At 33.2% G+C, this 24,694-nt stretch overlaps 1 protein-coding gene across 1 annotated transcript in view; it reads right to left on the bottom strand.

The window, feature by feature from the left end:
• Positions 1–5,153: 5,153 nt before the first annotated feature.
• Positions 5,154–24,694, bottom strand: part of LOC149416930 (1,5-anhydro-D-fructose reductase) — a 46,488-nt gene continuing 26,947 nt past the window's right edge. The window contains exons 2-6 of the mRNA XM_089640691.1: positions 11,362–11,542; positions 9,481–9,668; positions 7,552–7,799; positions 6,659–6,809; positions 5,154–6,508 (exon numbers count right to left, since the gene is read on the bottom strand). Of these exons, the coding sequence (XP_089496817.1) occupies positions 6,371–6,508; positions 6,659–6,809; positions 7,552–7,799; positions 9,481–9,668; positions 11,362–11,542 (906 nt within the window). The 3' untranslated portion in view covers positions 5,154–6,370. The remainder of the gene's footprint in view (positions 6,509–6,658; positions 6,810–7,551; positions 7,800–9,480; positions 9,669–11,361; positions 11,543–24,694) is intronic.

Genomic DNA, 24,694 nt, shown 5'->3' with positions numbered 1-24,694 from the left:
GAGAATAATTATTTTTTTCAAAAATAATACATTTCCGAGATTTTGCTATTGATCACAATTCAGGACATGATACTGTGTACGAATCCGAAATTTCAATCCGTTCGGCACCATAGATCTTGAGAAAATGTTTTTCAAAGTTCGAACCCAAGTCTTACATTAATGCCCGTTAGAAAGTTATTTTTTTTATAAATGCCACATTACCAAAATTTCGCTATCGATTCCACTTCAGGACATGATACTGTGTACGAATCCGAAATTTCAATCCGTTCGGCACCATAGATCTTGAGTAAATGTTTTTCAAAGTTCGAAACCAAGTCTTACATTAATGCCCGTTAGAAAGTTATTTTTTTTATAAATTCCACGTTACCAAAATTTCGCTATCGATTCCACTTCAGGACATGATACTGTGTACGAATCCGAAATTTCAATCCGTTCGGCACAATAAATCTTTAGAAAACGTTTTTCAAAATTTGTACACAAGTCTTACATTTGTGCCCGTGAAAAAAATGATTTTTTCAAAAATGCTGCATAGCCAAGATTTTGCTATTGATTACAATTCAGGACATGATTTAAAGTACGAATCCGAATTTGCAATCCTTTCGGCATCGTAGTTCTTGAGAAAACGGCTTTCAAAGTTTGAACCCAAGTCTTACATTTGTGCCAGTGAGAATAATGATTTTTTTCAAAAATGTTACATTTCCGAGATTTTGCAATTGATTACAATTCAGGACATGATTCAAAATGGGAATCCGAAATTTCAATCCGTTCGGCACAATAGTTTTTGAAAAAAAGGCTTTCAAAGTTCGAACCCACGTTTTACATTTGTGTCCGTAAGAACGATGATTATTTCAAAAATGCTTTCTTACCGAAAGTTTGCTATTGATTATAATTCGGGACGTGATTCAAAGTACGAATCCGAAATTTCAATCCGTTCGGCACCACAGTCCTTGAGAAAACGGCTTTCAAAATTCGAACCCAAGTCTTATATTTGTGCCCGTGAGAACGATGATTTTTTCAGAAATGCTACATAACTGAGATTTCGCTATTGATTACAATTCAGAACATGATTTTATGTACGAATCCGAAATTTCAATCCGTTCGGCACCATAGTTCTAGTGAAAATGGCTATTGAAATTCGAACCTAAATCTTACATTTGTGCTCTTGAGAACGATGATTTTTTCATAAATGCTACATTACCGAGATTTCGCTATTGATTCCACTTAAGGACATGATACTTATGTACGAATCCGTTCAGCACCATAGTTTTTGAGAAAACGGCTTGCAAATTTCGAACCCAAGTCTTACATTTGTGCCCGTAAGAACGATGACTTTTCAAAGAATGCTACATTACTGAAATATCGCTATTGATTACAATTCAGAACATGATTCTATGTACGAATCCGAAATTTCAATCCGTTCGAAACCATAGTTCTTGAGAAAACGGCTTCGAAAAAAGTTCGAACCCAAGTTTTACATTTGTGGCCGTAAGAATGATGATTTTTCCATAAATGCGACATTACCGAGATTTTATTACTGAATCCACTTCAGGATGTACCTAATTCTTAGTACGAATCCGAAATTTCAAACCGTTCGGCAGCATAGATCCTGAGAAAACGGCTTTCAAGGTTCGAACCCAAGTCTTACATTTCTGCCCGTAAGAACGATGATTTTTCCATAATTTCCATAATCTGTAGTACCTGTACTACACTGTAGTACCTTAAGGCACCCTGTTGAAATAATGTGCCTAGTCCGTAATAGGACAAATGGGAGAAGATGATGGCAAAGTATTAAATGAATTACTTTATACTCTTTTTAATTTATGATGATAACAGAACATTTTAAACAGAAATTTGTTTGCAATAAAATCTAAATTCTGACATTGTTTCAATGTCATAGGTCTGTGAAAACTGCCATAAATTATGGCCACAAAATATGAAGACCTTCATTGGGCAGTGGTTGTGTTAAAATACACTCGTTTGGGGTTATAAAAATCTCTTTGGGCTGAATCTCAAATGCCAGAAGGATTGTAGCAAGGTGCCTCACATTTTCAACACTTCCCGGGTGCTTGAGGCCGATCTCTTCTTCGAAAGATCGTTTCACGAATGCATCTGTCGCAAAAATTCATGCAACGATCAGGAACCCACAATTCGTGCAATAAATAATTCAAAATTTTAATGTGAAATTGAATGGCTCAGCCTAAGAGCAGTCTCTGAAAAACCCGGATGAACTACCACACACCAAGATGAACACTCCTCCTTTTACCTCTGGTATTATAGACAGCCTTGATTTTCTTAGCCTATTACCTTCCATATATAAACTAGAAATCCTTTATCATTTTTTTTTTTATTCCAACATCAGTCATTTACATACTACCTAGATTGCATGCAGTTTCCAATACTTTCTCAGTAATAGTAGATGTAGTCAACCGCACGGAATTTAGTTACAAGAAGGCTGTAATTAGATACCTCACAAATAAATAGTAATTTTTAGCTTTTGTTTTGAGACGTCTGGAGCACTGAATAAATAAAATACAATGTAAAAATTCCTTACATGTAGATTGGAACGGAAACCAATGTCACCACTGACTTAGGTACGTACTGTTTGGTTCTATATAGTCCATGTTTGGTGTTCTTCTTCATTCTGAGGTCTGTAGCCAGTGGAACAATGTCAATTGGGGTTTTTTGAAAGACTGAAGATAGTTTAAAGGGAAAGGAGAAGAGAAAGGTGGAAAAGTGCCCCGCTATTCAGATCTAATCAACAAACAAGGCTAAATACCTTTCAGGCAACCTTTCAATTATTAGTGACGGTCTTTCACCTGGGTCATACTGGGAGTATTATCCATTGCTTTATTGCAAATATTTTTTAGACCGTCATAACTGATTAATTATTGTGACTTCCTATTAGCTATTTTGTGTCTACAAGATTTTTGGCACTGTATAATAAATGAACGAGTATCAACGGTTCTTTTACAATAAATTAGTTCATGTTTTAACCTGTAATGTTGTAAAATCTTACAATAATGTACACTAATAATTAAATAAAAATATATTAAATATACACGTAACTACCGACTTTCCTTTTTAACAAAGCCTTAGTTATAATATTATATTAGCCTTACTAATAAATAATCACTTCATAACCGTTAAACGGTGTTTTTGTTACACATTGCACAAAGTTTTTTTGTTACACATTGTACAAAGTTTTTTTGTTACACATTGTACAAAGGCAGTACAATTTCTAATACGAATTATCTATCTCGGTATAAATCTACAGTTTTATACCGAGGTTGGTGAAAATTTCTACATTTGAGCTTCAAAACAAGAGGAAGGTCACTGTCTAAGTCGGATTATAAAAAACGCTGTGTGAAGCCCGAGCGACGCCGGGGAGTTCAGTTAGTTTCTAGTAGAAATTTATTTCCCGGTTGCATAAGATCTGACAACATACCCTTTTGGCTGACGTACGCATGCGCCTGATGCGCCGTGCGCATGTTTTAAAACATGGTTTCGTTAATAATTTATATTCTAATGACCAATTCATTATAGTATTATAATTCAATATCTTTAGTGTTATTTGTGTTATTTTCGTCAGTTTTAATCCACTAATAATGTCACACTGGGAACATAGTTCCATATTACCGGAAAAGAGGGGTTATTTCGTACATGTTATTTATTATTGACTTTTACCAGGTGAAATTAATAAAAATTCCTTAAAAATAATGTTAAGTAACATAAATGCCTTCTGAAAATGTATGTAAATAAAAATTCAAGACAAAATGAATCCAAAATGTCTGATTTTTTTGATTATCCTCTGGGATTTATTATTATAATTTTTATTTGTTCATACAATTATTCTCGTCTTATTCTTATTCGTCATAAAAAGTGATTTTTTTTCAAATTCTTTTAACAATTGGTGTATGAAATCTGTGAAATATTTCGACGTTTTCATCAAAAATGTTTGTGATTGGGTTATTTCAACGTTTTTTCATGTATGAAATTAAAATAATGCACTTTTTATTCAAAGTACTTTTCAAATGCAAAAATATAAAAGACAATTTTAACCAGTTTCTAAAACGGAATTTTTTTATAAGGCATTTTCAAAATTAAGAAAAATACAGAACATTTAAAATACCTTTATTTATTATATTATATTTAATACAGTGATTACGTTTGGTGATTTAGTAGGGGTGCCCGCGTTCATCGAGCGAGGTGTGTTTGGATTGCTCCTACCCACCAGCTGTGTGGCTTACCAGTTCGGGAGAGACTGGTTTGGGGACACCCTTTGACCTCTCCAACTGGTCACTCTTGACACATCGCCTTGTAGAGGGATAGATTTGTAAGTCCGTCACTCCTGGATACACTGATCTCTAGATTCCTACCCACCCCCTACCTGTTTCCCTTCCAGAACTTCTTCTCCTTCCTTTTCTCAAAGATTCTCCACACAGCATCCTCAAAGATGACATCTGTGGGGCTAGTGTTAAAAAACAACTTTGTAAAAATCCAGAATTTCAGTGAGAAATTTTTATTATTTCTAGTTTATACAACAGATAAACAACCCCTTTGACTTGATAAGCAATGTATATACCTATCTTATGTGTCGTTCGAAAAAATATTTTACCTTTTAATTAGTAAGTTTTTCGTGTACACGGTAGTTAATCAATTGAAAAAAAATTCACCCCGTTTTTTAGCAAGACCGTTAGTGTGAAAGTTATTAGAGACATCCATTTTCACAGTCAACTGAAGGAAATAATCAATTATAATATGTGATGATAACTTCAATGCAATGAACCACTCGAGCTATATATATATATATATATATATATATATACGAGTATATATACATTTGTCATATTATTTAATTAATACTATTCGTCGAAACATGAATTTGGAAACAAATGAAATCTGCTTAAAGCCAACGAAGCCAAAAATCGCTCCATTGGTAACCAAAACGCATAGTTACATTCAGTCAAAATCAAACAGTCATCCAAGGTCCGACTCTTGATATGATGACTGCAGGTCGGCAAAACAATTATTTATTAGAAAATTTGAGAAGCATTACAAAAGATTTCCTTCTGGCCTTCTGGTAAGAATCGTTGAAAATGTTTAAAGTGTCAAGGGTTTTATTAAAATAAAATTAAATGATTTTCCATATTTTTATTTTGCCACGTTTTTTTTCTTACCTAGTTTTTTTGTTCCACTATTGCGTGTAAATCAATTTATACTTAAAAATCACTGGTGGATTATAAGACATTTTATTTTCTGACAATAATTCAATTCAATGAATACTTTTTTTACACTTTTGAGAGAGGTAAAACATTGTGCGTACAATTATTGATAATCAAATAGACTACACAAAAATATGATTAAATCCACAATTCAAGAAAGTTCAACAATTGAAAAATGTGTAACTCCTTTTGGGTCGCACTTACTACTATTTAAATAGGTTTTATACATTCATAATACACATAACTACAAAATAAGAAATTATTCCTTTCTTCCTTAGGCCAAGTTGACAAGTTAAATTAATATTTCACACTCCACAGTTCATGATGGATTTTACAGTGCAACATAGTAGCGTTGACCTTAAAAAGTCCAGACAAAAAAAAACACAGTTTTAATAACACTAGAGCTCACAATTAGAGAATTACTTTGGGGAACATAAAGAACTTTTCTGCTTATATGGGTAGAGTCGGTGAATGTTTTATGTAAAACAAATAAAAGTGTTGTCGTTGACAAGTAAAACCACAATCTAATAATATCAGATTTGATATGAAAACACCTATTAACACACCAACTAAATGACTGTAATTAACAGTTATTTGTTTGGGATTTATGGTTTTAAACAATAAAATCAAGGAACATTTTTTTTTCACTGAAGACATGTGGAGTTAAAATAATCCAGAGAAGCTAGCTATCGGTTATTAGTCGACTTCCGCTAGCATAATTGAAAACTGATAAACATTATTCCTCAAATTTTACATGGAGTTAAAAATATTGGAATTTTTATGATTGGAAACAGATTATAACCTGATGAAACGAAGTTTCGGCAATTATTCAGCTATTGAATGAAAATCAATCAATTTTGCCATAAATAATTCATAAAATACGTTTTGATAATCAAATTCCATCATTGATTTTCACGATTCTAAACGACAAACAACACTTTTTTAGCCATCTATAAAATGTGACAGTGTTTCCTTGTATTTTATATCTTAGTGTATTGCATTGAGTCTGCTTAATTGTCAACGTGGCCATCCTAGACCTTCGAGTATTTATGCAAGTTTGTTTGTGGACGGTGTAAAGAAAATGATATTTTATAATGATTTGTTAGATAATATTGTTATTGGAAAGCGGGTGGATTGCTTTGGGGTGTTTAGAAGGGGAACTCGGGGTGCTTGTCCAGCCCCTTGAAGAAAGCGAAGTCGCACACGCGCCCATTTTCTCCTTGATCCAGGTTATCAATCTTCTCCATATCCTCGGGGGAAATTTCAAAATCAAATATTTCGATGTTCTGGAAAAATAAACAATCGTGTTAGTGTATTGTATCTTGTATCGTGATTACTTTATCATCTGCTTGGGATGAGTGGGACTACGGCATCCCTTGTGAAGCTGGAGGTAGTAGGAAATGGGACGAGATAATAAAGACAGTATTTTCGGTTACCTGTTTAATTCTATCAGCATTAGTACTTTTGGGGATCGCTGCGATCCCTCTCTGGATTGTGTGACGCAGGAGGATCTGTGCCGGTGTCTTCTCGTACTTCTTGCTCATGTCCAGAATCACCGCGTTGTTGTGGAGATCGGGAAGCTCGCGTCTAGAATACACAATATTACATTCATATTCGCAAAAAATATATTATAGTGATATTAATCATTGGTTAAACTGATTATTATGTGAAGGCCTCTGAGTTTGGCCGATTCTCAGTCGCACACAATAGGTTAGATACTTTAAACCTGACTGGCAAGACCTTGAGTACCAGGATGACGGTCCAGATTATTCACTGTTGCGATAGCTACCCAAATTTGGGTAGAGGATAGAAATCGAAATAGAAATCGATAATAATAGATGTCACTAAATTTCCTCTAGTGGAATAATTTCCAGTAAAACAAGACAACATGCATAAATAGTAATATTCAATATTGTCCAAAATAAATGAAAAAAACAATGAAATATAAATGGATTCATTGGCTTTGCCACAGAATCAGTGTATATATTTCCATATTAATATTCGGAGTTATGATTTTTAGGAATGATCGCAGCCGGATCCCAAAGAATCCCTTCTTTTAATATATTATCGGTCGTGTGGGTATGACGTAATTTGGTCACCAAAAATGTTTCACAATTTGTACGATTAAATGTTGCACACCGGCTGACCAAAATTTTAAGTACTACGTCCTTTCTCGCCCCAAAGTGGTTTCATATGTGTATCCGATTACGCCATAACGTAAGGTTATGGGAGGGAGACTCTATTAACATGGACTTTATATCACTTTACAGGACAAGACAACTGTGCATCACTGAACACTTATAATATTGTGCTTCAAATAGTTGCTTACTCGAACCCGAGCTTCTTCATGAAGGAGCCGAGCCCCCGGGAGCCCAGCGGGCTGTAGGCGGTGACGGTGATGTTGTGCTGCCGGCAGAAGTCGATCAGAGGCCTTTGCTGGAAGTACGCGTGCACCTCCACCTGCAGGTTGGCTGGCTTCACGCGGGAATTGTCGTGCACGCGCTTGATCTGCCGTTCGTTGAAGTTCGACAGGCCAATGGCTTTTGCCAAACCCTCGTCTGCGAGCTTCTCCATTTCCTAAAAATGTTATTATTTCTTGAATACAGTCAACTAGTGAACTTTATTATTCATTGACCGGTCAAATTGCACACACCACTTTGGAACTACGCTGGAAAATGGATGATACAAAAATATATATTTTTTTACAATAGCTTCAAACAGGAGGCCCTAGGGAAAATAATGGCTCATGCTATCTTTGGGGAAGCTATGTAGAGGGTCTTTTTAAGGAAATAAAGGAGAGGAAGTTCTGGGAAGGAAACAGGTATGAGACACATTTCAACACGTTTCTCCCAGGCGGTGCAAGGCGATGAGTCGATAAAGTCCTATTGGAGAGGTCAAAAGATCTCCCTCAACCAATCTCTCCGATTCAGCCCGCCACGCAGTAGGTGGGCAAATGCATCCATCGACAAGACCTACAAAAACTTCACCCCATGAACCCAAATGAAAATGATATCATTGTAAGGTTTTGTAGGTCCCAAAGAATGCCAGATGACAAAATTTATTAAAAAAATGACCAAGTGCCTCAGTGGAAGCAAACCCAGAGACAGGCTGTAAAAGAGATGGATTAGCTGCGTTAAAGAGGACCGGAGGCGAATGGCGATGGACCGCAGCAAGTGGAGATCATAAATATGTAGTGGAAGCCAAATCCTACCCAATGGGATGTAGGTACCTGATATGTAAAGTTTTTAGTGCACATTTGACTACAAATAATTTTTCTTAGCCCTTGGCTGCAACGCACGAAAAAAACGGTGACCGGATAAATCATCAAAATGATAATTCATCACATCTTTAAAAAGTTATATAATGTCATGGAAAATGTTGAAAAAAAAACTTTTAACTGGGTTAAGTAGGTTAGGTTATGTTAGGTTAAGTTAGGTTTAAATTTTATTTTTTTTCATCTTTCTATATCACTTTTTAAAGGTGTGTTGAATTGTCGATTTTTTTATTTTTATTTATCATGGAACCGAAAAAACACTTTGTTGGCTTGCGCCAAAGATATTAGAAGAACGAGATGTGCTATGCGCAGTTCGTACTGAGTGGAATTGTTTTGCCGAGTGTCGCCGGTTTTGTTCACCAATACTACTGCACACCTTCGCTTGCGCTAAGGTATCCGCACTAATAAATAGAACAGATTTCTGTGCGTACACGTCCCGATACCGTTCAAAGTACCCTAATTAGGTAGTACTCCGGCTACGGTCCGGCGGCCAACATAGCATATCTCGTTCTTCTAATATCTTTGGCTTGCGCGGATGCACATATCTACATAACTTTTTTTACCTTTTATCAATCATTAATTAATATATCTTTTTATATAAATTTATCTAAGAATATAAATAAGATTTATGTAGCGGCCGGCGGGCGGGTTTTTTTTATATATATTTTTAATAATGGGATTTTAACGTGCCCCGGCAAGGAAAGGGTCCTGGGTTATATATCTTTTTCTGATTTTTTGTTTCAGATTTTCGTTTAGGAACCGCTAATAATGTCTTCAATAATTAAATATTACAAATCTACAGTTTTATTCCGAGATTGATGAAATTTTGCAGATTTGACCTTCATAAACCAAAAGATCACTGTCTGAGTCTGATTTTGAAATGTTGGACATCAGCTAGTTCTAGCAAGTGAGGAACACTCAGTTTTTTTGTTTTCCATTATCTCTATGTTAATGATACCTAATAAACAGACTATACAATATTACCCTCCAGATGGCAATGTGGTCCGTGTTGGGGTCGATGAGGAACTCCCCGTCCTCGTTGGTGGGGTGCAGGTTGCCCTCGGTGTACTTGAAGGCCCAGGGGGTGTGCACCAGGTACAGGTCCAGGTACTCCAGCTGCAGGTCCGTAAGGGACTGCAGGAAGAACTTGCGCACCAGAGAAGGGTGGTTACCTGCAAACATCATTAAGTAGTTATCGACAATACTACAAAGAGGAAAATACCTACCCATGAAATAGACGGCCAGCGACCTAGCGACCATGGCCACACCAACAACTAAGCAGAATCTATACGACAAAGTAAACGGCTTAGCCATAAATATATAGATATAGCCAGCACGGCTGGCATTAATTCCTAAATAGATAAATTGTCAATATTAACAATGTCGGGGGGAAAAAACCTATACACCGACACATTTTAAAGTTGTTTGTTGTTTCGTAAAAAAATTATCATTTAATTAAAAATAATTATAGTAGGATCCGAACAGTCTCGATAAATAAGCAGATTTTAGTCGATGTGAGCTAAAAAACCTTTAACTTGAACTTGCTATTAATTCTAAGTACCTACTACGTCCCCAGGGGGTCTTGCACAAGATAACAATATTTGATCGATAGGCGTAACTACAAATGATTTTATACAGATTTTCCGAGCACGGTCGCAGTGTTGATGTCGAGACCGATTTTGATAACGCAATAAATCAGAAATCGATATAAGCTGGCAGCACTGCCGCATCTCTGGCTATGCCATACGTAGTAATGCAAAATCATGTGTTTTTGGTTTGAAAATTTGGTCGCCTAGAAATATTTCAGATGCTTTAAATAAATACCGCAAGTATAATACATCTTGGCCTTTGAAAAAATCGAGTATTTTTTAGATAAGTCTTTTTATAAGCCCAGAAAAAAATAACGTAAAGGCCTTTGAAAACTACTTTAAAGTTCAAAATCTCCTACTTACGAACCCATTTAGGTTATGGTTTTATTGTATAATGTGGCAAATTAAGTTATTTATAAAATGATCGGAAAACATTTAAACATTTATGCCTGAACATCCACAAAATAAAATAAAAGGCACTTTTTGGCCATGTTTTTTTCTTGCATAAATCAAAACAGGCGGATGGTGTTAAGCGGGAATTTAAACCTTATCGCCATCTACGTAAGGGTTGTTATTGATAGCGGCTCAATTTAATAATATTACACGACGTAGTGCATCGCCTTAAATTGACATTCTTAAATGTCAGACAGCTACGTAAAAGTTGAAAATACTAATAAATTGACAATTTCGAATTGAAATGTTAACTTTAATAAACATTGACAGTCCGCATGTACTTTTTGACAGTAAAAATCAAGTTAATTAGTCCATGACGTCACTAGTCATGTCATCACTAACAACTTTTAGTTTCTCTATCTTTAAAAAGCCAGATATTATATTTCATAACGAACGACATTATCCAAAAAGTTGGGCGTATTGAAAACCACACCTTCACACTTTGGAGACTGCGCTAAAGGCAAAGACGTTTGTTTCCCGACTATCAGAATCGTATTCATTACGTGCTCGCAAATATCACTAACTGACCATAGATGACGGATTTCATTTATGTCATAACGATATTGCATTTTATTGATCTACCGTCTAGATGGGTCATCAACCACTGTCACGACATAAATAATAAATTAGACCATGGAAATCGATACTAAAATATATTTGTGCTAAGATAACAGATTTACATTTATGCCTTTTGGTAATTTGTATCTTAGATCCGCGGTATAATCTTAGAAATGATAAGACATGATAAAAAAGTATTAAGGATTTAGACGCAAATATGGAGTGGAGAGCATCAGTGGCTACAAAATACAGTTTTGGTACTGACCTCCCGGAGGTAACTTAGTGACAATGAAGAGGTCCTCTCTCTTGACCTTTCCGGAGTCCAGCCACTTCTTGAGGACCTTCCCGATGGTGGCCTCATTCTCGTAAACGAGAGCCGTGTCAATGTGGCGGTATCCAGCTTCTAGCGCCTTTTCCAGGGCGGCTTCCAGCTCTTCATCCGTTGCCTGGAAATATCAAAAACACATATTTGTTTATGATCTATGATTGTACAGTCCTATCTTGTTATTTAGAAGGTGGTCAAAAGAAGAACTAAATACGCTATATTTTATTACCATCAATCCATTATTTGGCTGTTAAAAAAATTCATTTTGGTTTTTTTTCAAACATAATAATTTTTGTTTTTTTATAATATAAATCTCAAGGCTTTATCAATCATGGACCCGTTCATGGGGAAAAATTTTGGCTTTTTTTAGATATGTTTTTATGTAAATTTTACTTAGCTTTAAAACATTACATTTTCAATTTCCTATAAGTCTTAACTTGGTCTCGCAATACTCAATGTGTACTTAACAGTATTTTAATTCATTGCATTTTGATATTGTAATCAAAATTATTACTTTTAAAACATATAAATTTAAATATTTAAAGACAAAAAAGGGTAGGTATATAAATTAGGGGGCATCACTACCGTGTGAATATAGTGCAAAAGTGTGTTGTTTATATGTGCATACGCGCAGCACAAGAGTCCCAACAGCCCGCCAGTGGAACTGTGATATCCCTATTAATTGGGGTACGTGGAGTTTTAAAGCTGAAGGGAGTAGAGAGCGGAAAAATATTGTAGAGTAAAAGCGTAAAGGTTTTGTAAAAAGTAAATTGGCGACACCAGTTTTCATTCAAATCGGTAAAGATAACACTAACGGGTTAGTGCTAAATATATACAGTAGCGACGCCCCCGACTGCAAAGATAAGATCTGTTAGCGTTTTATCATTGTGTTCTGCTCTATTTATGATTAATGCAATAGGGATATTGAAATATCCAATTTTAAAACATTCCGATATACGAGGCCAATAATTAGTTGTTTTATTAATGAGTGTGGGTATTATTATCAATGTAATCAATTATTGAAGCGTGTATTATGCGAATGCTTCAGTTTTCAAGGTTTTCCGGGCAGGTGCTTAACCAAACGATCAAAAAAGTACGCACCTGTTGACATAAACTAGATTAAACTGGTAAATCCTAGGAAACTCACTACACCAAATAGGCACTGATATTTAAAACTTCAATTTATTGGCATAAATTATCGATGTTTATTCATTGTAATCATTCAAAAGGATGATATGAATGAAAACATCGAAAATAAAGAGATAAGTAAGGCTTACTAATAATGCCGTAGTATTTTATTTTCTCTGTCATCTGTTTTACATTTTCATTGTGGGTTGGTTGTTGATATTATCTTCTTCAATGAATAGAATTTGTCAATAATCGCAAATGCACTTGGTGGCATCATTTTAATTTTGAATAAAATATACATTTTTTATACACATTATTATTAAATAGTGATATTAATTCAAGTTACAATATCGACCCTCGATCGCAACGGAATCATTTTCAATTAATGTTATTTCTTCTCTTCTTTAAAAATGATTCATCTTTTTTCATTAATTTTTCTAACTAATAAATGCGAAAGTGTGTTTGTTTATTTGTTTGTCCTTCTTTCACGTAGCAACGGAGCGATCGATCAACGTGATTTTTTGCATGGCCACTGGAAAGTGACATAGGCTACTTTTCATTCCGGAAAAACAATTCGTTCTCGTGGGAAAATTCTTTGTACAGTAATTTCTATCAAATACTATGCTAGCGATGCAGCGGGTAAAAGCTAAGTACCATAATAAGCTATCATAACTTTTGTAAAATTATGGAATTCGATAATGGAGTTGTCAGATGCATGACTCGCAGTTAGAATAGGGGACTTAAGTTCCATTCTCAGATTTTTTTTCTATTTATTCTTTTATTTCATATTGTTTGAAATTACTCAGTTTTCTTTCAAATTGTAGCTAACAATTCTATTTATTTTTTGTTGAGTGATACACAAAATAAATGTACGTTTTCTGCGATGGCCAACACTATTTCAAAGAAAACATAGCAAATAAAAAATTTCTGCGATACGATGGCAGACACTATTAGCGATATTGGCCAAGTCGAGCGTTGAAGGTTGGTTCATTTTGTTTACAGTTTAAGCATGAACAAGGGCGAAAACTGAAAAAATTAAATTAATAATGATTCATAAAAGAGAAACTCGGTGCATGGTCGTTTTCTTGCCGGTGTACCCGGCAGAGTAACTGTATAAGTAGGTACACCTATAAAATGTGCACGCCATTAAGAATAGGTACTTAAAAAAACTCATGTTCATAACCAGTAGAAAAAATATAAGTGTAATTAGATATTTTCAATACTATAGCAACACCGATTTTAGAACAATAGTAGTGCAGTTACCTTCATAGTTCATTTCGAAGTGCGGTTATGAGAATTGAAATTAAGAGGAAGATTGTTAACCCTTAAATGCATACTGTTGCAAAACTGCAACATACCGTTCAAACCACCTTTAACTCTTTGGTGTATACTTAATGCATGCCGTCTTAGAATTATCAAGTTCACGGTAATATATTTTATCGAGTGGCATCACCTTTTTTTTCTTTCGCGAATGTCAAATGTCACTTTTTCTTTAACAAAGTTAAGATTCTCGAAAATTGGTTGGAGTTTAGAATTACAGTTTTGTTTTGCTGTTATTATTTAGATTTTCTTAGGTAAGTAGATACAATAATACAATACTTATATGTAAATAACTCGTATTTTTCCGGTACACTAATTAGTTTTGAGAATTTTTTTTTGCGTTTTTATTTTTTTTTTCATACGTAAATTATTGTTGAATGAATTAAATGGTGTTGTAAACCTGCAAAATTTTTTTTTAATCAAATATCATTAAAAAATTACAAAAAAATAAAATTCTTTATATTTCCTTGCATATGCATGTAAATATCTACAAAATATATTTTTTTCCAGAAAAATAAATAAATCATGCATTTAAGGGATAAGTGCGTTGCTATTCAGATCGAATAACTAAACACGGCTAAAGCCACTTCAAGCAACCAATAGTTTCTATTATGAATGGCGATATTTCATCAGGGCGAGCATACCACTTATTTTTATCAAGAATAAAAAAAACTTATTTCCTGGAAAAAAATATGTATATTTGGACGGGTTCTTTCAGAGATTTTTAATAATTCATCAAATTTCAAAGTCAATTTTCAAGTTCTGTGAAAGTTATTTCAAAGTTCTGTTACTATTTCACTTTTTTCAAGTAACTGTCCTGTAGTGATATAAAAACAGAACTTGAATAGGACATCCACAGAACTAGCAAATGAACGTTGAAATTTGATGAATTTTTCAAATTCTATGAAAGTTAGATTTGTAACGAGTTTCAACGTCACGTGCAAAATACAGAGGATAAGAGAAGAAATTTTTGAAAAAAAAATCACAGCATTTCCTGACAATTTTTTATGATTAAAGAACCTTTGTTCATAAATTCGACCCCATGCGAATTTTCCTTAAACCTCGGTAACTTTTATTGCTTTGTTTCCCAGAGAAAATTAGCGAAGCCTGTGCTATAAAATGAAGTATTAAAATCACACGGTATTGCGTCTGTCTGTTCCGAGTGCACGCCTGCACTCAATGCAATGGCGAAATTACTGGGAATAATTATACTTGTGCATTGTTTGCGGTAACGTTCAGAAATCGATGAAAACTTTCCGTTAAACCAACACTAATATTCTTCTACTTCGCGTCTTCTTGGCTCCAAAACGAGAAGTAGCGGGTTCGAAACCCGGCTGCGCCAAATCAAATCAAATTTTAATTTCTCGTTTTATTATTATTAAATATGTAATGATAGTTACAGTATTATAATGTACTTAATACACCTTTACCTCGTTCCAGAGCGGTAGATATGTATACTCGAAAATAGAGATGCTAGTTACTAGACTGATGATAGTGATATTTTTAAATGCCAGGTGTTGAACCTCTCCCTCATGAATCCTTTCAGTCTCAAAAATATCGAAATGGATATATGATAATATATATCCGCAGGTTCTGGTGCAGTTGGGACTCGTGTGCAGTGATCCCATAAACCACAAAATAATTTATTTTTTGTGGCAAAATAGAAATTTTAAAAAAATTCCAGAAAATTAGAATTAATGACATTTTTTTATTACAGCATAACTAAAATTAATTAAAAAATACTATACGCAGTTGTGTGTCTGTAACTCTAGAACTGAGAATGAATTCTATAACTCGGATTTACTTTGAATTTAAGTGTCATCATTATGAAAATTGGAAAGTGTTTGTAGAATTCAGACAAGCGATAAAATACCTACCCATAATATTATATTTTTAACATGAAAATATTTTAATTTCCATTTTCAATATTGGAACTGACTTGACAAAGATTAAGGACGGGTTGTTTCGGAGAATCTGAACAATTCATCAAATTTCAACGTTCATTTTCAAGTTCTGTGAAAGATTTTTTCAAGTTCTGTTTTTATTTCAGTTTTGTCAAGCAACTAGCCTACAATGATATAAAAACAGAACTTGAATAAGTCTTTCACAGAACTCGAAAATGAACGTTGAAATATGATGAATTGTTCAGATTCTCCGAAACAACCCGCCCTTAGTATTCACATGCTCCCATTTAGTCTGCGCTAGTAATTTATAAAAGGCAGTAAACTTTTCATAAAAATTGATCGGCGAAAGTCTCAATTTGCCAGTGGCCTAAAATGATTATTTGCACAATGTAAAGAAAGTTACGAAACGACATTTGAACACAATGGGGATTGGAATTGTATTCGGCCTTGGATTAAAAAGCTATAATACTAACGCCCAAGGACCCTGATACCTGAATAATAAAATATAAATTGTGTCAGGTCATGACTATATATATTTCCACGATCAAACGCTATAATTATTTATAATAATTGATTGCGTCCAGTTTACACGAGCACGGGATAATAAATATAATCTTGATAGTGTACATAATATTTTTAATATTAAACATATTACGTTGTAGTAACTAATAGTGTAAAAGAAAAACGAAAGTTTTCTAGAAAAGATTAATGGTTGTGTTTGAACAGACGCGAATATAAATTTTAAACTAAATAGATACCAAAATAATCGAGCTTATTTTTTACAGACATTTAGCCAAATAATATTCTAGCACTGAACCGTAAAAATTAGAGGATATTATAATTTTAGGATTTGCGAAGCTGAAAGTATTTAAAAGTATCTAAAAATTTAAATAAAATAAATACATATTTCAAATATTGAATTACGTATTAATTTGATACTTACTTTATCGCTAGTCTGAATTGTTCCCACAGTCAATTGTAATTATGAACACTCGGATCAAATCCCAGTTCTATTGTTAATTAATCCCGAGTTACACAGAGACACACCACCGAAATTATTATTTTTTTTTTATTTGACCTATCTACCGACCTACATCTAAGCATTCTATAAAAATTAACTAGTATAGGACGTTATACATACAGGGTGTATCGGCGCTAACCCGACAAACTTTAACCAGCTATTCCTTAGCACATTTGGAGTAAAAAATGTTATGGGCACTTTGCTGTCCGGTAGCATATTTTTTTTCAATTAAAAACCACAAAATTAGAAATTTCCACACTACATCACTGTCATTAGCATTGCTTTTCGTGTTCAACAGCTGTTATAAGCAAGTATGTCGAAAAGCGTCTTTGCTCTTTCGCACACACTAAATAATAATAATTAAAAATGAGACGAATGGTGCCGTGCCATTTCGTTGTGATTGTAAAAGCGCGCCAATATAGGTACACACGTACATTATTCAACGGAATTCGAATAAAATATTGCCAGATGGGTTTTCAAACTTTGACAAAGGATTAAACAGTGGTGACATGTGGTGAAAATATGAATAGTAATTTTGCCGATACACCCTGTATATGAAGTAGATGTAAGGGCAAGGAGAAAAAATGACTGATTTATTAAAATATTGTTAAGAACGTGATTGCAAACCTGTTCCTAGTAAAATATTGGTCTATTCAGAATATATCGGAACACGTGTTCAACCAGGTGCGCTTTTCTTGCTAAATATAATGACGACATGCCACAGGTTTATAATTTTTATGAACACGTGTTCTGACATCCTAATAACGTATTCATATTTTACCGACAGTTTATTAGGAAACCTGTCAATTCATGAAAATGTTTAGGTTAAAGTCCTGCAATCCTGTTTATAACAGGTATTCTTCATGCACTAATAGCGAAAACGGATTGATTAAACATAATCAATTCGAACCCCAATTGTAACTTTATGAAAAGACACCTTTAAAAATATCATCAACACATCTGTAAAATTATAAAAAGTACAACATTTGACACATAAGCTTTGCATTAGTACAAGCAACTAGCTATACAATTTTTTCCCCTCGTGGTGTATAGATACGTGACATACAAGGTACATAATGTAAACAGATTTAACAGATACATAGTACATATACATTACGGTCTTAATAAAAAACATGGTGTTTTTTTTTCAATTTATAAACGACCGTATATGTGAAATAAAACTTATATATATACATTGCTTATCCAGTCACAGGGGGTTGTTTGTCCGTTGTATAAATTTGAAATAATAATAATTTCTTATCGAATTTCGGAATTTCTGAATTTCTCCAAGGTGTTTTAAACGTTTAATTTATATTAAGGATGTTGTAAAAACGAATACCATTTTATAAACTAGATAAAATGACCTGCAAGAAAATTGTCACCTCACTTTTGCTCTCGTTCATAAAAAAAAATAATTTAAAAAAATTGAACTTGCTCTTAATTTTCTGAAAACAACATAAAAAAAAACTGAAATGTTTAACGCATTGCCTGCAAATTTTAAAAGGTTTATTTCTTCGATACCTGGTTACCAACACGTGCATTAGGCATTAAAATTATAATTTTAAAAAGTTCTTGTAAAATATAGACCATAAAATTCAATTTGAATTTCAATTAGCATACTACGACTAAAAATAACATAAACCAGTTGTAAATATGTTAAATTACACGAATATAATAGTAAATTGATTATTTTAAGGACAATACACGATCTGTGAAGATATTTCAAGAAGAAATAAAAACAGCTGTCAACCGCGGCTTCAGACGCAAAAAACATTGTCGCCAAATTTAAAAAACGGAGTTAAAACATTTTTTTATTGGTACCAATTCGAATCTTAACCTTCACATTCTTTATACAATGTGTAACAAAACACCGTTTAACGAATGTGAAGTGGTTTTTCTTTAGTAAGGCTGATAGTATTATTAAACACTTTTATGACATGTAAGCCATTTAATTAAACTTCCTTATCTGCAGACGTAACTACCTACTTACTTAGTTTTTTGCTTTACAAACTAACTATACATAAAAGAGGTAGGTACTATATTGTATTAATTTAACAGAGCTATTGATTTGATTTCCCTACTCTAAATAAAGGAGGTACCTACTAGGTATATTGTATAGGTTTAATAGAATTATTGATTTGATACCTACGAGTAAGTTCCAAATATAAATAAAGGAGGTACCTACTAGGTATATTGTATTAGTTTAATAGAGTTATTGATTTAATACCTACGAGTGTGTGCCTACTATTGAATCTAAATATTGGAGGTATATTTTATTAGCTAAGAGAGTTTTGTCAGTGGTATCTGTCTTATGTTTGTCTTTTGTCATTTTATTTACATTTCACCGATCTGATTAAAAAATAGGTCCACCGATTTTATCGATGGACCTATTTTTTAATCAGATTATTCTTCAATTATTATTTAAATAATTTTTATGTATTTTTTCACATTTATTGTAAAAAATATGCGGAATGGTTTATGCAACTCAGTAAATATGTCATTTGTAAAAAATATCTATAATACAAAATCTAAGTTAGGTAGTCAAATAATGGATAACGAGTAAAGTATAAAATGTAAACGATAATTTAATAGATCAAGTAAGTGTAAATACTTTACAGAGTGTTTGAATTAAAAATAATTCAGAGGTCAGTGTCACCCAAGACCGGTTTTATTAAAAATGGTGGAATGCGACTACTTATTTACTACTTGTTTAGAATCACTACCAAAAACTTAGCAAGGCAAAACCTGTTTTTAAAGCGGGATCCATCGTTGTTTTGTTGTTTATTTTCATAGTAATAAGAATGTACCTAATTAATAAATAATAAACGGACTAATATTATTGATGATGACTAATATCGTTTTTTTCGTGTCAGGATTAAATATTCAATATTTAATTTTTTTTAATAAAAGATAATTTTAATTAATTTAAGATTTTTTTCAATTTATATTTGTGTTTCAAGCAAATAATTATTGCTTATGCTAATTTGTTATAATTATTTATTGAAGTATTCCGTGCCCTCTAATTGGAAAAACTATGTTTTAACAGAAATAATTTTCTTTTAGAGTTAATTATTTGTCTTTCATAAAAATAACATTGTAGAATTGAATTGCGAGTGAGAATTTAAACCGATAGATATACGTCGCTACGTACCCAGTATCTTTTGGAATTTTCGGGGTAAGAGGGGACTGCGGGCGGTTGCTCAATTTTTATTTTATTTATTTTTAGTTTTGATGTGCACAAATACATTCAAATGTGTCCTTTTAAAAATGATTTGCATGTACCTACCTACCAATTCGTCGAAAGCATTTACTTTGTGGTTTGCGATAAAAATAGTAAAATATTGTTTCTATAAAGTTTTGTCATTTGTGTAGAATCATTAAATATTATTTCATTGGTGGGGCGAGAAGTGTAAAATTATTAATATTAATTAAAGCAATTTAAATGAATGCAGTGACTTAATTTTTTCTGCTTTTATTATTCTTTTAGACCAGAGGTTCCCAAACTTTTTTGTGTCGTAGACCCCTTGCCATGTTTTTCTGTTTTTGGTAGACCCCCTACTTACCTGATATTGATTTTTTGTAAATTTCTAACTGTAGTGAAGTTTAGTGTTAAAAACTTAAAGTAAAAACACATGTTCAGTTTTATACATTTATTAATTGAATTTAAATTAAAACTACTCAAAATAAAATTTTGTATCTGTTATATAAAATAAACTAAGCAATAAGTAAATGTTTTTAGTGGGAAGGATGAACCTGATGCTTTAATAATAAATTATCAACATTTGGCGTCAATTTTGTAAGGTTTAATCTTAAGTCTCCTCGGCTAATGATGTCCAGTCTGTTTCTTTTTTTCGTTAGGAGATTGGTAACAGCGCTGAACCCCCTTTCCACTAGGTATGACGATGGAAAGGAAATTAAAAATTTCCTCGCTATATTCCATAATACGGGATAAGTAACGAGTATGTTTTTTTGCAGCCAGAAGTGCTGATATCCGTGCTTAAACTGAACCTTAAGTTCTTCGTTTGTACTTATTTCAGTCAGTTCCTCTTGTTTTATGACATTCGTTTCTTCTATGTCACCATATGGGTTAATTATCCACGGTGGTATTACCATAGTCAAAACATCCTCAAACCTAGTTTCAAAATCTGAATAGAGGGCATTTAAATGTTGAACGTAAGTTGAAACGTCGTCTTCCTGGCAGTTTGTCTGTGACAAATTGGGGAACTGGTAAAATTCGCCTCGTCCAATATTTTGCTTCATTAGTTTAACTCTGGCAAGAAACGCTGATAAGATGGACTTTGTTTTAATCAAATTTAGACTGTCGCCTTGTAACTGCAAATTAACCATATTAAATTTTGTAAACAAATTTGTTAAATAGGCGATGTCTGTTTTCCACTTCATTAAATTGTCTTTTAAAATTTTATCTTTAGTATCCAGAAATTCTAAAATAGTCTCAAAAAGTGCAAAAAATCTTGTCAAACATAAGCCTTTCGACAGCCAGCGTACTTCAGTGTGAAGGAGTAATTGATGAAAGTGTTTGTCATTTTCTTCACACAACTGCGCAAATAACCGCGTATTCAACGCGTTGCTTCGGATGCGGTTTACTGCATCAATGACTAATTGAAGAGATTCATGTAATCTAACACTCAAATTTTTAGCAACTAAATGTTGTCGATGGATGACACAATGTATTGCTAACACCCCTGGGACATTTTGTTTTAAATAGCTTATAAATCCACGATAACGTCCAACCATGGCAGGTGCTCCATCTGTAGCTACTGACATTATATTTGATAAAGGGATTGCTTTTTCAATGAAGTAATCCTTCAAAACATGAAATATTGATTCACCTTTAGTGTCGGTTAAGTGTAAGTAAATAGGTACTATCAGTGTATGTTGAGATCCACTATCGTGGACCCCCATTTTCATTTCATGGACCCCCAATTTTTTTTTTCGCTGACGTAGACCCCTTGCAGGTTGTCATAGACCCCTGGGGGTCGATATAGACCACTTTGGGAATCACTGTTTTAGACTTTAGGTATGTACTTTATAGTTATTGTTTTAATTTTTGAATGCCATAAATCTTGGATTTGATACCAGGCGAGTAAAAGTGTGTCCATGAAGTGGACTTTTCAAAAGCTTTACATAAAATCAACCTTCGAATTGCCCGGTACACCGATCGTTTTTCGCCAATGAACAATATTTCCAAGAAATAATGTTGTTTATAGTGATATGAAAGAAACCTGACCTGCTTCACCTGCTTGCATCAAACCTTTTGACACTTATGGCCCCGTAGTAAGCGTTCCAAGATGGTTTGAAAAGGAAATTTGTATGTGAGAATGTTAGATGGAGCGCGCTAATGTTAAATACGATAATAATTAAGCGAAAATGGTGAAAATATTTAATTATACGCGACTCGTTTGAAATAAAGCAAACATCTTTAGTCAAACGCTTTAGCTGCATTTAAAGATACACTGTGAATTTTTTCATTCATAAAATTTTATAAAATGAAACATCGTAAAAAGATATTTTTATTTCATCTACGATAATTTTTTGTTTGCAAAAGTAAATCGGTCTTGTAATTTAAGTTAAAACCCATCAAAACGCTTTTTATTTTTTTTATTTGTTTCATAATATTTACAAAGATTTTTTTTTAATAATAATCTCACAAATAATTATCAAAACTCCTTATAAAATAATAAAAAATCGATTTCTTTAATGGCCTACGATATATAATTTAATAAGTAAACAAATAATTTAAATAGCTCGCACAGGTACTAGATGTTTTCTATACCTTTTGATTATTTAATTATTATAAAACATTGATATTGAAAAATATATGTATTCAGGTTGGTCGAGTATTTTAGCCTCAAATTCAAAGTTGTATATGAAAAAAGTCGCGCAGCCGTTCCTCTTAAGCTCACGATTGATTATCTATCTATCTATCTATATAGGCAAGAGCTAGTCTGTGATAGATGTTTGATTAATTTTACCAGAAGTAAGGAAAAATTGAGCTTACTTCGGACGCACAACGCACTTCTATTGGTTTATCTCTTCATTGAATGAAACAAGTGGCAAGGCTGACCACATTGTGGTGTAGGGCTGTCTGACAATCGAACCGTGAAATGATTATAACATTACAAGGTCGGACCTTCCGCAAAAAATCGATTCGAGGCATGATAGACATTCTCGCGTAAATGCGTTCAGAAATTTACCACGCGGTAACAACAAAGGCAAAGTAAACAAGTGTTTATTATAAAATGATTAACTTAGGAAATAAACTCATTAGCGGCCATTGGAAGGGACCCCACCACGTTACTAACGGCGTTATAAGGAAACCTATGGTTTATTACTCATTAGGGACCAGTACTTCAGTTTCTTCTATGGCTAGCTTTAGACTTGTAAGTTTTTTCGTAAATTTACAAGTCTAAAGCTAGCCTATGAGAAATCTTAACGTCCGTGATGTTGCTCTATGGTAGGGAAACCTGACAAGATAAACCGACTGACAATTCCCGCGTATACGGTATATTTATTTTATTTTTTATTTTAGTTATTCAAAACAGTAACTTGGCAAAAGGGGGTGTTTTAGTTACACATTTTATAAAGACTATACGATTTGGTACTAATAAAAAAAATCTTTATCTCTATTTGAATAATCCGGCAACGTTGCATTCAGCATCAGATCTGGCAACGATCTCCTATGCATGCACATTTTTGTTTGTTTCTTTCGCCAAAATTAGCAAAATGCGTTGTAAAATTGAGAGTTACAGCTTTTATAATGTCTTCTGTAATATTCAAATCGTGTCTTTGTTTATAAAATCATCAGTTAACATAAAATTCGTATAAATCACTTATTTGTGTTATTTTCCGTCAGTTGTATTCAAATAATTATACAATATTGTTATGTTGTAAATTATAGTTTCGTTTTATCTCAAAAAGTGGGGTTATACGGTTATTCCAATGGCATGTAATATTCAAATTGAATTTTATAAGAATTTCATGAATGTGATGGTTTTTTTATAACATACCTAGATACCTAATGCCATTTCTTGGTAAACGAGTAGGTATCCAAGAAATAAACGTTTTAAAATGTGCAAACAAAGCTTTCAAAATGTTAATTATTTGGTTTTTTTTTCTGAGAATTGAAAGCAACTTCAAAATAAAAATTATATGACATAATATAATGAACGACATATAAAGAGAAGCGACTGTTCTCTTGGAAATTCCTTAAATAAAAGGTATGGGTTATTTTTTTTCTGTTTTAGTCAAAATGTTTGTGGCAATCTTTTTTCAATTTTATAAGTCAATTTATATGTCAGAATACCTATATTTATATTTTCAATTTGTCGAATCCAGTTATAATGGATTTAAGAACTGAATGCATTCCCAAAGTAGATACTGAAAGATATTGCAGGTAGGTATGCATAATATTTACAATTTTCAAACTGTTTTTGGATTTTATTTTCTACGGTTTAATGAAAGCAAATAATAAAGGTTTCCACATTCTATAAGTTTTGGACTATGGGCAGTCATCTCGGTAATTTTTAGTAATGGTATCAGTTGCCTTATATATTATTATCTTGGCAAAGTTTCTACCAGAGAGCAACAGTATCTCTCTAATTTAATGTATTTCGGTAGTTTTTCGAGTTCGGCTTGAGAGATATTTTCGTCCCCGATAGTAACGTGATGAAGTAAATATCTCAAGCCTAAAAAAGCTACTGAAATACCGGCTCATAGCGAACATAAAGAGCGGAAATTCCGAACTTAGGTATACAAAACCCATTTCAGACTGTCAGTTGAAAAGAGTTGGTACTTGGGTAATGATAAGTACCTATGCAACCTTGGAGGAAATAATAAGCTATCAACAAAGATGAAAAATTAAAAACGGCGGTATTTCAAA

Source organism: Hesperophylax consimilis, chromosome 16 (assembly GCF_061612785.1).
Source record: "Hesperophylax consimilis isolate HC1 chromosome 16, BYU_Hcon_1.0, whole genome shotgun sequence".
Classification (NCBI taxonomy): Eukaryota; Metazoa; Arthropoda; class Insecta; order Trichoptera; family Limnephilidae; genus Hesperophylax; species Hesperophylax consimilis.
This window is presented reverse-complemented; position numbering and strand designations above follow the sequence as displayed.